The sequence below is a fragment of the Anas platyrhynchos genome, chromosome 4 (assembly GCF_047663525.1).
Source record: "Anas platyrhynchos isolate ZD024472 breed Pekin duck chromosome 4, IASCAAS_PekinDuck_T2T, whole genome shotgun sequence".
Lineage (NCBI taxonomy): Eukaryota > Metazoa > Chordata > Aves > Anseriformes > Anatidae > Anas > Anas platyrhynchos.
Window position 1 is genome coordinate 70,647,297 of NC_092590.1, and position 17,065 is coordinate 70,664,361.

The window sequence follows — 17,065 nt, forward strand, 5'->3', positions numbered from 1 at the left end:
TTTTTCTAACACCAATCTTCTAAGTACAGCAAAACTACATGAGTCAAAAGCCTAGTGAAAGGAGATTTGTTTATAATATAGCAGATTAATAGTTCACTGGACTGGACTGGAAAAAGCATCTTTAAAAAATAAAAATCCACTTAGTAGCTTTCACTGGACACACTGCACATTTATGGACGAACTTCTGAAAGAGCTTGGTATGTGCTCAGGAACAGGTGTTTCATTGACAGTTAATTCATGTTTAAATCCTTTATCAAGGTATGGTGTAGCTTGATTAGGGTACAAGTTCCATTATAGCTTCAAGGTAGCTCCATCTGTAGCACCCTTCTCTGAAAGAAAGGCTGCACAGCTTCTGTAACAGCTGAAAGCCAAGTAAAGGGAGCTGACAGAAGGAGAGAAACAAAAAAGGTACAGGGGAAGGTTAGAAGAACTGAACTTATTTTGTTCTTTCCGTGCCAAAGGTAGAAGCACTTTGCAAAATCAGTTCTGAAGTCAAGGTGTAATTAATGTATCCATCTATCATCCTACTAACAAAGCAAGGAGAAAGGATGACAAATTAACAAATTATCATTGAAGAGTATGAATTCCACCAATGTTGTTGGCTTGCCATTGATTGTATCGGGAACTATCCAATGACAGAACACACTCAATGTGCCTTCATGGCATTCCCCTAAACAGCATCTAGCAGGGCACTGCAGGCACGCATAAAGAATTGGGCACTTCCTAACAGATGAAATTAAAGGAGTAGATGATATCAATCACTGAACTGGTTATAAAAGAGTAGAGTTATAAAAGCTCTAATTGCTCATTTGGAATCATGTGTGACAAACTCATTTCCAAACTTCAGCAACACTTCTGCAAGTAAAGGACACTTTTCTGCCATTTATCTTATTGAGAGTAAAGAATTGGTGAACCTTCCTGTTTTATTATCACAGACACTGCAAACTTGAATGAAGCTAAGAATATTACCTGCAGCTTGTAGCACAGTGCTTGTGCTATGCCAACAATAACATTACTTAATGTATGCCACATTTAATTCATAAAATCTGCCTTTTAGTTTAAATAGCAAAGTCTGTTAACTGGCACAACTTAGAAAAATACTTTTCAAGAATAGAGTCTGTACTTCTGAAATTTCATCTTCTGTGCATGTTAACATTAATTTAAATCTGGCACATGGATTTCATATAGAAATAACCAGCACAGAGAAGCAGTTGTCCTTTGCAAGACTCAGATATTCATTACTTCCCATGCACATTGTCTATCAAAAGTATGAGTTCAGAGAACATTTGAAATCCATACTGCAAGTCTGAGCTTAAACAAAAAACACCCTTTAAACAAATGGTTTTAGTTGTGAAACACTACTATTGATTCCAAAATTATTCAATGGTAGGAAGCTAATGGACCTGTAGCCATTCAGCTTTGGCTATCACGATGAAAGACTCACTGAGAAGTATTTATGGGAAACGAGCACGCCCAGTCACCATTAAAGATGACAAATTTGAGTAACCTACGGTATTACTGAAGAACACGTGCTGTTACACACATATGAGCTGTCTTCCCATATCTGAATAATTTAAATATGTGATGCATAGCCCCCGGCAAAGCAACCAAAACTCACAGAAGAACAAAGTTTCACAAACATCCGTTCATTCTTTTTCTTGACACTGCACTAGTGTTAGCATGCCCTCTTAAGCATTAGTATAAGCTAGTACCTGCAGTTGTGCCATCTATATTTCATGCATAATAAAAAGTTCTAAAGCAATAGCTCCTCTAAACATGCAAAAAAAACAACCCTCATGAAATAACATTTTGCGCTGAAATTCTGAAGTTTTTATTTGTTCAGTACTTAACATCTAACATTGCATTTATATATATATATTTAAAAAAACCACTAGCAAGTATTTTGTCTGTGTGAATAATAAACATTTTCAAATTTTGCTTATAGAAAAAATGGTAGCTGAGGATATTCTGAAAGCTACATAAAGCTACATAAAGATGATGACAAGGAATTGGTCATTAAATACACTGAAAGCACCACAACAGCTTTATGGGCAGAGGTTACAGCACTTTACCTTTTAAAATATTCCACTTCTCGCTCTGTTTCGTCCATTTCCACACTGTCTAGATCAATGTCTTTGGGTAGAAAAACATCATCTACAAAGGGAAAAGGATTACACTAAGTTAGGTTCCATGGGGAGGAGGGACGGAGAAAGGAAGAAGCTTGAACAAGCTGCATTAAAGACACTTTTAAAGAACTGTCTGAACCTTGTGGATTACTCATTATTTGTATTTAGGCTGAATTAACAGCAATTTATAATAGAAAAGCCACTTCTTAAAAACGTTATACTGGTACTTCACAGCTCAGCCTTTAGAAGGAATTAGACAGGAGTAAGGAGGAGACAAATCAACAGTAAATGTACTGATCACAGGGATTGCAAAAGATCTGATAAACCTGGAACACCAATGAGAAAGGTCAAATTATACAAGGGCATTGACAAATTCGGCAGCAAAAGAACACTGTTTGCTTGGAATTTGTTGGCCTGGCTATTAACTAAACAGCTCTAGAAGCATTTTAAGAGTAGTATTCATAAAGAAAGAATTTCAAGAATTCTTTGTAGAGACACTGTATTCCTCCTGGACACTGTTATCAGGCTCTGTCTGCAAGTCATGCCATGTGCAATTAGTTTTTTGTTTTTTTTTTTAAACATTTTTCTAATATTTTAACATGGCAGGAATTTAGGCATCAGCCATTGTAACCATGTTGGTGTATTATACTGTCTCAGTATATGATCCTCTTGTACTTGCTGAAATAAACACACGCTTCAGGAAATGTAAAGCTTTTTGTAAAAAGAAATTTGAGAATTTTCTTCACAAAGCCTCTTCTGACTTGACGTGTACTCCATTCTCACCTCATATATACTCCATTCTCACCTCTGAAGCAGCCTCAGAAAGTGTTCCAAAAACCATGAAACTCAGAACACAACTGAAATCACCTAGCACACAGGGCAGCTTTCCAGAACCCCTGGATCTAAGAGAACAGATGACTTCTCTAAAGGCACTCCTGACGGTTCAAAAACTGTGTGCCTTGGCCTTGCAACTTACTTCAGAAGAACCAGAAAGCCTTGTAAAACAGGGCTCCCTGTACCCTATTTTCTTCAGCCTCTTTATAATGAAGAGTTGGAAAATCCTGCCAGAATAAGTTGAAGAAACAGATCACAACAGAAGCAGTGTTCACTGCCTTAACACTTCATTTTTTACAATTATTTTTTCCTTAGTTCATTTTTTGTGCCTTTGCTAATTTAATACATCAATCCTATGTCTTTAAGAAATTGCAACCAAATGCAAATTGTATTACATCATCTTTTAGTTCTCAAGTCAGAACGACTCAAAGCAAAGGGACTGCCTCGTCCAGATCCTTCAGAGAGCAGCACAATGCTTCTGAATTTATAAAGAGATAACGTCCTTGTACTTCCTCACGTTTGAACATTAGCTTTCAGAACCTGTAAGTGTACTTATTAGAGTAGCAGAAAAGAAGCGTGGGGGTGTGCGTACGTGTGGATACGTGGAGAAGGAGCGATGCGGGAAGTACCTAAATGCAAGCAGCCGCAGCAACCTACACACCCACTCCTATTCAAGGGTTTCCTTCACAGGTCTGTAGGACCAGGAGAAGAAACCGGACTGCAGTTTTGTGTTTTTCCAGTGACTGGAATTAAGACTGCACCACAACACCGTGTACACAAGAACTAAGGTCTCAGAGAAAAATACTCAGGGCTGTATCACGGTCAGATTGACACAAAATTGAAACAGAGAAAATAAGAATTAAAAGAAAGAAGGGTGGGCTGACTCAAGCTGGCCATGAAACCACAAAAACAAAGTGAGGCTCCATCTCTGGCTTACAGCAACTAGAGGTTTGTTTTGTATTTCTATAAAGCTTAAGAAATAAAAGTAGAGTGAAACATGTGTCTTCAAGCACAGACTGCCACAGAAGGATGGGGCAGGTGTATGTGCTTACCCGAGAATATTGCAGTTCACACTGCTGTGCTAAATCATTCTAGAGAACAGACAGCTCCTTTCTGCACTGCTGCTGCTCAGCTCCTGTGCGATCACTGGGGAGTGACCGGGTGCTCTGAGCAGACAGATGTCTGCACCACAAACTGCCACCCCAGGAGGGACCAAGCACACGCAGGAGCAAATTGGTGCCTGAGAAGAGCATATATATGAGCATGTTGACAGAGCAAACCAGCTCGCACTGCAGGCATTCATCAGCTTTGATATTAACCATTAGATGCTTTCAGGAAAATGAAATAAAGCAAAAAATTCAATGGGAAGAAAACTGTGCAAGTGCAACTTCTTTGAGTCACCTCCAACTTCTGTTGTTTTATTAATTCTATCAGATAAATCAAATCTATTTACTAGCACAAACTGGTATTCATGTAGTGAAAACTCTCAATGTTATTAAGTTACATAATCCCACTAAATTTTCACAATGACAAATAAAAACCAGTGAATTAGTTTGTATTTACTACACCTGTCAATGTAAATATGAGAAAATATTTTCCACTGAAAAAATGAATATGCATGAACAATTTTTCTTTGGCTGCAGAATCCCCTGGTTTCCCTTGCACAAAGGGTAAGACCAATTTTAGACTACACTCAACGTTGTATGAGAAACAGCTTTGCTTTCAAACAAATTCAAAATGGAATTCCACATACTGCTCAAGTATTCTAAATATTCTTAAACAGTAAAGAGACAGACTACAGAAAATAAACTCATTCTCTACTGATAAAAAACACACAAAAACAGTGGCATGTGTTAGTTTATTCTTCCACATTTCTACTAAAACTATATGCGTTTACTAAAAGCATATAAGTAACTTAAGATCGCACATCACACCACTGAGCACCCCAGAAAAAAAAATGAATTTATAATTACAGGGGCTTGAGTTTTCCCAAAACCTATTTTTCTGTTTCTCTAATTTACATTAGCAGGGCTGACTAAGGATAAACTTGTGGACTTAAGCGGTAGTAGTAAAAAAACAAAATAAAGAACCATGATTTCTTCATCTTTCTTATACACCTACCAATGGAGTTGTTGACTTTGTCCCCTTTTTTCTTCTTGTTTTTCTTGTTCTTGCCTTTTGGTTGAGGAGAATCTGCAAGTATTAGCTTATTATTTTGTTGCTGCTCATTTGGTGAAGGGGATTCACTTGGTACGGGGGCTTTCTCTTCCTTTATGTGGTTCAACTGTTTTTTGTTGTTGTTGTTTAATTTCTTCTCCTCTTTTTTAGGTTCTGCAAGTGTTGGGAGCTCTGCTGCTTTTGCTTTGGCTTCTATTTGGTTTCTGGTTTTCGTCTGAATCTCAGCTGCTTTGGGGGATTCAACAGGCTTTTTCACTTGTTCAGCACATGGTTTATTATTTATTTGTTTTAGTTTCTGTTTGCTGTTTCCTTCTTTATGTTGATGCATAATATCAAGCAGAAAAGAGAGGGGCTCATGCTGCTTTACACTCCCCTCCTTCTGATAAAGCAGCTTTGAGTCTCTAGTGTTTACGGGGTTGGATAGTTCACAGCCTGCCTCTGAAACCGGCCTCTGTTCTGTGTGATTCACGTGTCTTGACAGTGAACCAGAGGAGGTTTCTATCTTTTCTGATTGCTCAAGTGTACCATTCTGAATGTCTTCAGGTGCATTTGGGACAGATTCCTTCACTGTCTCGCAGTTTCGAGTAAGCATGTCCACCTTCTGACAGTCTTTACTTGTTCGTTCTTTCTTCTTTTTCTTTACAGCCCTCAGCTGCTGAAGTTCTTGAAGCCGCTGTAGCTCTTGTTTCAGCCTCTCCTCCTCCTCTTCTTCTCGCCGCCTCTGTTCTTCAAGCAACTGGTGATGCTCCCTTTCCCTGGCTTCTGCTTCAAGTCGAGCCTTTTCTTCAAGCTACAAAAGAACAGTTGGATTATTGGAAGTGACACAAATTTTGGAAATTAGTTTTAAGTATCCTTGTTGGTTGTATGTGTGAACAGCTTAAGTCTTAGGGCGTTAGCCTACCAGCTTATTTGACCCCCATTTGACTGCTGTCACTACCAACCACCATTCATCATCATCTTTTTTTTTTTTTTAACTAATGCTAAGCTTAACTTCATATCAAAGTTTGCTATAATCACCAAGCCCCGTTGAAAACAAAATATTCAGCTTCATTCTCTCAACTGCCTGTGAATTACAAAGGTAACTCATGCTTGTGGCATGTTGCATCATTTACACGTTCTTCCCTTCTGGTAGACTTTCTTTTCAGTGTTTATTAACATTAGGAGGAGCAGTCACTAAAAGCAAAACACTGAGCACATTTAAGACACATTTCAAACTGTCAAAAATATTAAGGATGGTGAAATTTTCAGTTAGCCCTAAGTCCATAACCATGTAAAACAAAGACATAGGACTTTTTTTTTTTTCCAGCTGTTACTGCAAGTAACTAAAACTGTGCAGTACTATTCTTTTGTAACAAGCAAAATGGGATTTGTACACTGAGAACAATCCTGTCCATGTAGTTATTTTCCTGCACATTTACAAGTGTCTATAAAGGATTCCCTTTTCACAGTTACAGAAGTCATGCAAAAAACCCATAACCCTGTAACATGAACATCAGGTTTTCCAAACCCATGGAAGCATTTAAAGCACACAGACTGCATGCCAGCAAACAAATACACAAACATTAAATATTTACAGTGATGTCACACAATGCGCTTACCAGAATTCAAAAGCATTCAGCAATCAATCTCATTACAATTTGAGCTTGCAGTATGTTAAGGTTAATACTTAAACTGCAATAATAAAGCAATTTTTCTGCTTTTTTAACTTAGAAAAATCATTTTCCTCTATTAACTCAGCAAGTGTTGTTTTTGTCATCTTCAAAAAAATATTTTCTGTATTACACTTTGAAGATGTTTTTGTTTGAAATGTCTCTGCCTATTTGCTTGAAAGCAACCTTTAATTTTTATTTTCTTCTCTGCAGCTTGCCACTTCACTCTGACTTCAGATAGGCCTTCACACAGCACAGCACTCTACCTCTTTCAATTGGAACAGCAAGGTGCCCAGCACAATCATTCTACATGTCAAAACTCAAAACTTAACTTCTCCACCCTCATGAAAGCACTGACCATGTGTTTCCTGGCTTCTTATAGTCATCTTTCATAACCATTATTCCAATGAAGAAACATGACCTTTCTAATTTCCTCCAATTTCAAGCTGTCCAATCTATACAGCTATCAAATTCTTGTTGTTGACACTTAGAAATAACTTTCTGAAGTGAGGGAATTCCACTATAAAGCTGACTTGCAGCAAAATACACAATAAGGACATTGTGACAAATCCTCCTGTTCTATGTAACTTCTAAGCATCAAAATGGATAAATAAGCTTTGTATGCACAAACAGGCAAAATACCACAAACTACATAGAAAATAGCTAGGTCATTATTATAAAATCAGTACAGAGCCATAATACTTAAAGATTGAGCACAAAACACACTTAGATGCAAATGTAAGGTTCTAGGATAAGCACACTTTCAGATCTTACCTTTCTTTGCTTATGTCTGGCTCGCTTGGCTGCCCGAGAACTGCTTACTGGTTTGGTTTCAGAGCTGTTTATGAATTGTAGCAAGTCCTCCACCTTTCGATGATCAACAACACTTTCCCTTTCGGAGATCTGATCCGGTTTCTTCGGCTGCTCCTCCTTCCTTTTTGTTAGACGCAAACGAAGCTTTTCTCGCATCTCTGCATAATTTCTACTGGTTGGTGCAGCTGGCGGCTAATGGACATCAGACAAAAATTTAGTGACTAAAAGTTTCACTGACCTAATCCTCTTGAGATTTTGAAGTTTTAGAGACCTTCAAGGTCCAAACTGAAGGTCAAAACCTGCATACTGAACTCTTCATGTGTAGGTGCACCTGAGTGGATATTTAACAGGGAACAGATCTCTCAGGCTTGTTGCTAGCTCACGAGCTTTATTTTCCAATTGGAAGAATGACCAATTTTGCAGAAGAATGTGCAAGTGAGAAGACAGAGGCCTTTAAAAGCAAGAAAGGAGACTTTCATATTTCCTTGTGCTCCGCATGCTACATCTGAAGATTTAAGAGATCAGACCCTTGCTGCCATTTCCATGATCTATCAAGTCTCTTCCAGGGTTTGGGCTACACAGGCCTGAGGGCCATCACTGTGAAGGGCTGATACCCTGCACCAAAGCACACCAGCGTATTCCCAGAACATCAACAACATGTTAATACTGCTGTAAGGTGAACTCCTGAACCATGTTTCGTATTTGCATTTCCAACCTCAGCTCCAGCCTCTCAACTCCTCTTTGGTCCTCCTGCCTGCCTTCCCCGCTCCCCTCCTGCAGCAGATCTGGTGCCCACCTGTTTGCAGCTGCACCAGTTCAACTCCCTAAACCAACAAAGCAAAGCCTATTAACTTCTAAAACTCCTATAGTGTTCAGTCTCTTCAGCACAACAAATAGTTCACTGTGCCATCCTACTACTGACAATAACAGAGGAGTCACAGGCATCGTGGGAACACGCAAGACACAGGATGCCCCCTCTGCCTCTTCCAGACACAGGGCAGGGGCTACAAATTCACTTCAGGCTTGAGGATGAAGCTGCAGCTGACCATCAAATAGGAAAAAGAGAGCCAGAGACTCAAATCCCACTAGCAATCTGATTATTAAAACAGACTATATGCACAGATGTACAAGTAAGGCCAGCACAAAATAAAAAATTAAAAAAAAATTGATGTGGTAACTTAACAGCTCCTGCCATTTCGCTTGTGAAAATGAAAAGGCCATTAGGAGAATCACTAGCTATGTTAGGGGTATAAAGAAAACTTCAAGGTGCTCCAACCAAATCCTTAAGGAGTAAAAAAAAACAATAGGGAAAAATGATTTTGTATAAACTCTATACTTCAAAGCACCTTATAAAGGCAAATTCAAGTCAGCACCTATCAAAAGGTACCAGCAAAGAAAATTGTTTGTAATACTGAAAATAGGCAAAATGCAGCTTGGGTTTTCCTTTTATGAAAATATAATTTAAACTAACTCTGCTTGAGTTCCAGGTGAGGTTTTTTTTTTTTAGTATCACATTAAAATAGGTACTTGGAGAACTAAGATTTGTGGGCAGAAGAACGGTTCATAAATTGCCGCCAACTCTCTTTTTTAAACATCCCACATTAAGTTCATTTTAACCCAAACTCACCACAATATTTATAATTACACTACTATAGATGAACGCATGAATCTTGTGAAGTTACTTACATGGCTGAATGCCCATTTGCAATGTCATAGTCAAACATGGTATCTATTATCCAAGTCAGTTGCTTCCTAAATCTTTTAGCCATTTTTATTACCCTTGAACTGCTTTCAACTGGAAAGGCTTGTTTCAATTCTTCATTTCAAAGAGGAAAATTATTTGCTACCCATGCTTTGAACTTCCTTTTACTACTCATCTCTTCAGCAAGCTCTACACTGCAGCTAAGGGGGTGGCATTAATGTCACATGCAATTGATGAATTCATGGCAAAGAAAAAATAAAACTGGAAATCCAGCAACTTACTCCGCCGTGGCCGAAGAACTCACAGTAACAGCAGTCACAGTATTTTCCTTCCTTCTGATTTGTGGATGTTGAGGTACTTGAGCTATGCTCTGAACAGCTGTCTTCATCTTGGCTCTCCTCTCCATCATACTGTTGATGATCATATGTGTTACTGTTCTCACAGCGATGGCCCTCACAATCAGGATCACTGTGTTAAAGCAAGAAAAAGTTTTTACCAACTCTAAATTATAATACAAGTAACACTGAAAAAAACATGTACAGCTGTATGTACATCCACCAGGAACACCTCTCTAACTGGGATGTCAGCCACTGGTGATGCATCAAATCCTAAGGCATTCTTACAGTAGCTTTCAAATGGAGATGCTCAAAACCAAAAAGAGAGACTTGATGATGCATGGCAAAGTGATTTATGAAAAACTCAGTAGGTGACTCACTGAATAAGTAGCCTACAGAGTGAGCTGTGGAAGTGTTCTTCCTTGTTTTTAAAGGGGGTAAAATAACTTCAGAAGCAGAAACTTTTAGCTTTAATTTGGAATGGTTTTGAAATAGCTGCCATCTCATTGCTTGTGGTCTGAAGACAACTATGCAGTTGTAAAATGCCAAGCTTATTTCTAAAATCCCCTTGGTTGTAGACAGATTTTCAAGGCCCTCACTTAAAAAATTCGGCATCAGCAAAAAACAAGATGTTGCCATTACCCTGTTTGTACCTTAATTTTTTAAAGGAGAAAACATGGTATGTCTCTCCAATAAGCAGCAACACAGCAGTTTATTCCCTCCAAAGGACAGCTTAAATACATGCCCAACACATCTATTGCTCATTTCTTCTGGAACTGTGATGTGGTTTTCCTTTAACTGTAGAAAATATTTAATAAAACTCATCTAGCATTTGTTCTTATGTTAAAAAAGTGAAAACATACCATCATCTGTCCTATCTGCAAAACATATATGAATCTTCCTTCTGAAGCTCACTCCCCTTGAAACTCACTCACCCCTTGCCCTCCCACAAAAAAAAAAAAAAGTACCTTTATCAAAAATTAGGGAGCAAGGCAAAAGAAAAAATGCTCAAAATTCAGTATCCTAGTTAAGGAAAAGGTATGCACAACCATTACATGTAACAGTAGGTACCTGACAGCACAAACATTCTGGCAAGTCTATCTGAGCAATCCTAGTACTGCTGTTTCTTCCCTGTTGAGAGTTAGCACTGCAGTGCCCAGCCAAACAGTGGGATAGTGTGCTAGGAAATAACAGATACAGCTCTGTAGAAATCAAAGCTTCGTTAGTTCTGTCACTCAGCTGCTAGACTTACCTGCAGACACTTGGCGGGGCACTTACAGAGCTGTCTGTGGTAGAAGTAGGAGGTGCAACCGTAGCAGGACAAAGACCTGAATGAGGATCCACAAATCCAGGGGCTGTTGCAGCAGTTTTGGGGAAAGAAGGAGCAGCAAGATTTGGAAGATGGGGTGTAGAAGCTGGAGACAGTGCAGCAGGAGACAGTGAAGGAAGGGATGCTAAACTGGTAGGACTATTTCGTGGTGCAACTGGTGCAGAATGTCTATGGTCCTCTTTATTAATATTGTGGAACACTTCACCTAAATTGAGGGGAAAGAAAGATACTGCTTACAATTAAAAAGAGATAAGTTTCCATTTAACCACCCAAAAAAATCACTCAGAGGTAGATGTTCTCAGTTTCTGTAAAAACTGGGTATTTCAACAAAATTACCAGTCCTCAAGCCCAAATACCAAGGTCTTTAACCAAATTATAGAATGAGTACAGAGAACACAACTCAAGAGTAGTAAGAACACTGATTAAAGATAATCTCAAGACACAAAACATTACTTAAATAAACATTTAGATCTTTATGATTAAATATATTTGAGTCAGTTACTAAGCTGTGAATTACAACTCCTTACCTATTGATGAAGGTCTCTTGGACGATACTTTGAATTGGTTGCTGCTTGACTGCACTGTTGTAGCTGTGCAAGAGACAGAAGAAGTGGCAGAAGAGGTTGCCATGACAACTTTATTAGCTTCCATAAAGGCATCCTGGAAATTGTACAGACATTTCTTCTTTGCAGCATTTTTCTTCTCTTTGCTGTCAGTAACTGCTGATGCTTCGTTGCTAGATGTAGTAGGAAGTGCTTCGGGTCTTATTTCTGAGAGTGCTGGTGTTAATATATCACTCCCTTCAATTCAAACACACACAGTAATTAAGAATCATAGAATTACAGAATTGTCTTTTTGGTATTTAGAACTCAACATTTCATAATTTAGACGTAGTGCTGCAAGATGAACAAGGATATGCTGTGAGTATTGGCTTGGTCAGATTAGTGAACTGATCCTCTCCTCCCCAGTACCACTCCCTTTCCCTCCCCCCCAAATACAGCTGTAGTGAAAGTGTTAAGAAGTCCCAGAGCAGAAGTAAAAAAACCCTATAAGTTACATGCCAAATGTGTTAACAAGTAGCAAAGACGCTACAGATACCTATAGCCATTTATACTTGAAAAATTAAAATTGGATACCTTTTTACATCCTAAGTATAAAAGCTTCAACATCAGAAGTCCAGGTTGTCCATGCAACAATTACAAGATAGGCATGAACACCACATCCTATCAGTGTGGTGTTATAAACCTTATCTTTACTTATTGGTAATTCCAGACAACTACGGTAACCCCTTTGTGATCAGACCTTCGACACAAGCTTGCCACTAATCATCTGTTGGAACAGCTACTCATAACTACGCTTGTATGGAGATGAACTATGCTACTGGGGAAGTTTTCTGGAAGTTTTTAAGGTCTTCCCTTTCAAGTATCACTTTAGTAGCTTGACCCAAGTCCAGATCGGTCTGGAAAAAAAAAAAAGCCAAAACACAAAACCAAGCTTTCTTTTTCATACAAATTACTTTAAAAGGGCATTTTTATATTTGCTATCATGTGAATGGAAGATATACACACGTTATTTATTTATTAACCTGTTCTATTTCACTTTAACGCTTAACATCTCCAAAGGCTTCCAGGCTTAAATAAATCACTTGCTAGATTTATGTCTCTGTTTGAATGACAACATTATCTCTGTGCACTGTAAGGAGGTTGTAGTACCATGCTACCAGTGCTTTTACGACCCTGTAGAAAATGAGCAGGCCTTCACGACAGAAGAATAAAAATACCTTAAGCTTCCCCTGAATTCCAATTTCTTTGCAACTCTAAGCATCCAAAGACAAAAATTCCTCTACAATGACCATAGGTGAAAAATGGTAAGCTATTCTTCTGCCTTTAGAGTCCTAGCACCAATGCATAGGAACTTATTTTCCAATTTTCAGCCCCACTGAAGTACAAATGGCAGCAAGTCTCTGCCAGCACCCCATCTTATAGGAACGTGATGATAAAACCTACCGTTCCTGGAAAAAAGTGCCACATTCCACTCAAAATATAAGACCTAACTAGTCAGTGTGAAATAATACCAAAACCTCACCAGGAATTGTATCAGGCAAGAATGTAGCAGGATTCCAGTTCTTGTCATTCATCATCTCTGATCCCCAGAGACTTATAAATTTAGAGCTATTCCAATCTGGAGTGCTCCCAAAACAGCTTGGATAAATATGATCTTGGAGAGATGCATTGAATACTTGATGCTTGTTTGAATGATTCTGAACTGGAGCTGGCGGTAATGCCTACAAAAATAAAGAGTATTTTCCTCATTAATATTCTGTTTGCTTACACAGTCACTCCAACAGCAACATTCAAATCATAAACTGTTTCAATTATGAAAGGCATTGTGAAAAGCTAAGGGTAATAAACAGTATTTCCCAGAATGATAAAAAGATGGGTTTGATTTTTTTTTAAAATGCAGATAACTTATTACACAGATTTTATGTATATATTTTATAATCACAAACATTTCCTTTAGATTTAGATAGAAGATGAATACCAAGAAGCCTTCTCCAAAAACACTGTGGTAAATATATATGATTAGTGGGTCACCATTTTTCATTAAAAAATATTTATTTCAATGTAGAACTTGTTAGGAATTACTACCTTTCAAAGCCTAGGCTGCCAAAAACATTTCTCTGACATTATAACCATTACCACATAAAACAATTGTGATAAAGGATTACAAACTTCAGGATTGGAAATAGCACAATAGAAGAACTAAACACTTACTATTTGAAAACATCTTTTAAAAGCTTGATTGTATTTGTCTACTCTTTTCACCTCCAATACTAAAAGGTTCCCAGCTTGAAACTTAACAGGCAATGAATGCACCCTTTTATTCTGAAAATCATCTTAAAATAAGCCCAATAAAATACTTTTTCCTGTTTTATAGAGGCAAGTTGTTCTGGCGCACGCCATTTCTTCTAGCTGAAATTGTTTATTCACATTCTAAAATGTAACTTTCTTCCAGAAACCTTGTGCAATTCCAGCATTACGTTCAATTACTGTCACCTTTTCTTTGTCTTTTTTCAAGTGATCATCCTATTCCTCCACATTCCATGCAATGAAAGGCTATACAGGTGTAAATCTAAATATTAAAAATGTCACCTGAGTCTAGTAATTTCAGAAACTAATGCCTAAACACTCCCAACCAAGAGAACTTGTATACCTGGACTTTTTATTTTTATTTTTTTAAATCCAGACAGATTTTCATCATCTGACTAATGGTGAAAGCCAGAGCAGCAGGAATACCCTCCATAAAAGAAAACTCGCACATGTGAGTAGAAAAAACATCACAGAGACAGAACAGCCTTTCCACGATGAAACAAGCCTGATGCAGTCGGGCTTATTAGCTCCTTCACTACCAGCTCTGCTGAATTCATCTGGCTCTTCAAATGTGAAAGCTCCCTAAAGCTTCAGCTTCCACATATGCCTTTCTAGCTCCCGCACAACATAAATACATGGAGCCCAGCTGGTTCAGGTGCTGTGCCAAAACTAATAGATCTGGCCAGCATAATAAAGCCACTCAGTGCTAGCAGCCTGCCACTCTGCATGGGGCTTCTGGTGGAGCCTTGACAATACGCTGCAGATGTTTCACTATGCAAAGGTCTTTTGAAAGGAAAGAGAGCAGAGATCAGGGTACTGCACGGATGAGAACTTGAGTGGACTGCTACAAAGGGATGGGGGACAAGTGCTAGAAGGATGGAAAAGGTGGAGATTACAACAGTTAAGGATTTCAGAAGATCGCCAGTGGGTGTTGAGAAATGTCAGGCTGGAGCATGACAAAAGGAACTGTTGCATCACAACAGAACTAAGGAAAGGACACCAATACGACAGGAAAAACAATGAGGATATTAAGGAGAATGGCAAGAGTTCATTAATGATCATCTCAGTGAGCTAATCTACTCTACTTGCAACCACAGGACCTCCGGACCAGACGGGACATGACAGGAACACGTCATGCTAATGACAGTCTTTGCCCCTTTCAGCAGGACCCGTTTTGACTCAATGAAATATTACGTGAAACTGCACCACAAAAATGTTAGCTCTTGCTTCTGACTCAATTCTAAAAGCAGTCACCTGGTCTCAATCTGTTCTGCATCTCTCTCATTCATTACTTAAAAGCCTTGGGTCAAAAGAACTTTGCAGAACCTGCAAAAAAATCAAGTTCTCTCAAAGCAGAGAAAAGCGAGAATTTTTAATACCTCATTTTTCTCAAAAAATTACTAATACTGAACTAGAAACCTCAGGATATTATCACCAAAATGGAATATTAAATTTTAACCTCCAGTATATATTAAATGAAGATTTAATTAGTCCTATTACACTGACTAAAGCCCCATTACTCTTCTACCATTCAAGACTCATTTGATTCTACATTCTTCCTATTCACAGCAAGGAAATTGTCAAGTCTTCCTGATGATAGCAGCTCTTAGCTCTGCTGTACAAACCTTTCACCATTTCTGAATCTGTTCTATTCCCTACCCCTCACACTATTTCTTCCAAAAAACTCCTACAAACAGACCACACACTAAAGCGATTTTTACGGTTTTCTTGACACTTTGTAACCTAGTAATTTACGCAGGTGTACAGCATTTCTCCTGGGACCAGAACGTGGCTGCTTCGGCAGGCTTACCTTATTGTGTGTGAAGGGGGAAGCTGTATACAAGGTAGGGTGGATAAGTGGACGAGGAAGGTGTGGGATTGTATGCAAAGGTATATGTCCATGGATGTGAGGATAAAGATGAAGTGCGGGATGTGCAGGTTTTTCAGGATTCATGAACTGATGGCCAGCAGGCAGGCGTCCAGTTGCAAGTGCAGAGGCTGTAAGACCTGAAGCTTCTTGTTTGCAAACGTGACATTCACAAGCGTTTGGGCCTTGGTCAGCCTGTAAGTGCAAAATAAAAAAAACAAAATCAATGTATTTTATAATACAGTCAGACAGCTCCCTCAATGATTTTTTCTTCATAATTATAAACGATTACTTTTGCATACATAATTAATAAATTCAGAGCATCCATTTAATTCTTTCATTATAGAAAACTATTAAGTTAAGTAAGAGCACTAATAAAGGATCTCAGTTAAGCATGGAACATCCTAAAGATTAACACAATTTGACACCAAATTTTGAATGTCTACTATCAGTGACAACAAGCAAAACACTGATAAGAATTGTCAAGGAGAGACAGGAACAGGAACCTTGACAACATTAGGCAATTGCTAGGTAATTACTCCATTAGGTAAATGGGATTAGATGTTTATTTTCCATAATTTCCCAAGTATATGGAAAAACAGTATGCACAGAAAGTAGTAATAAGGGTTGATTAGCTGATAAAGTTGGAAGAAGTCCTGAGCAACGTTAGGCAGAGCATTGCCAGCTTGCTAAAGAAGGGGATCCTTTCCCTCTGCTAAAAACTGGCTGGGCACAGCGGGATTACTGGGTCGAGTGCTGGGCTCCTCAGTGCAAGACGGATGTGAATGTACGGGAGCAAGTCCCCCAAAGGGCCACAAAGATGATTCAGGCCTTGAAGCATCTGTCCAGGAGAGGCTGAGCAAGCTGAGACTGTTCAGCCTCAACTGAGAAGGCTCAGGGGGATCTTACCAGTGTGTATAAATACCTGACTGCAGGGGTGGAGGGTGGGTAAAGACAGCAGGGCCAGACTCCTCTCAGTGGTATCCCATGAAAAAATGGGCACAGACTGAAATGCAGGCTCAAAATTCCACTCCAAGTGTTTACATACTGGTTTTATTGTGAGGATGGCTAAACGTTGGAACACGTTACCCACAGCAGTTTTGAAACCTCCATCCTTAGTGATATTTAAAACCCACCTGGATACAGGGCTGAGCAACCCTGCCTGGGCAGCCCTGCTCTGAGCAGGAGGGTCACGCTAGACTATCTGCAGAGGTCTCTTCCAAACTCAACCACCATGCAGTTGTGTAATGTGGACATTTCTTACAACAAGTCATTTTTATCATTGTAAAACCTGTGTCTTACTGGACCCTTTAACTGACCTCAATTTATCATTCTTCTGTCTTAAAAGGATTCAAATACTC

At 38.8% G+C, this 17,065-nt stretch overlaps 1 protein-coding gene across 2 annotated transcripts in view; it reads right to left on the reverse strand.

Moving 5' to 3' along the window:
- FAM193A (family with sequence similarity 193 member A) overlaps positions 1–17,065 on the reverse strand; it is a 76,180-nt gene that overhangs the window by 1,235 nt on the left and 57,880 nt on the right. For both annotated transcript variants that reach the window (XM_038178240.2, XM_038178239.2), the window contains 8 exons: positions 15,648–15,899; positions 13,053–13,251; positions 11,495–11,767; positions 10,890–11,172; positions 9,584–9,770; positions 7,562–7,792; positions 5,082–5,928; positions 2,073–2,154 (listed from right to left, as the gene is read on the reverse strand). In XM_038178240.2, the coding sequence (XP_038034168.2) occupies positions 2,073–2,154; positions 5,082–5,928; positions 7,562–7,792; positions 9,584–9,770; positions 10,890–11,172; positions 11,495–11,767; positions 13,053–13,251; positions 15,648–15,899 (2,354 nt within the window). The remainder of the gene's footprint in view (positions 1–2,072; positions 2,155–5,081; positions 5,929–7,561; positions 7,793–9,583; positions 9,771–10,889; positions 11,173–11,494; positions 11,768–13,052; positions 13,252–15,647; positions 15,900–17,065) is intronic.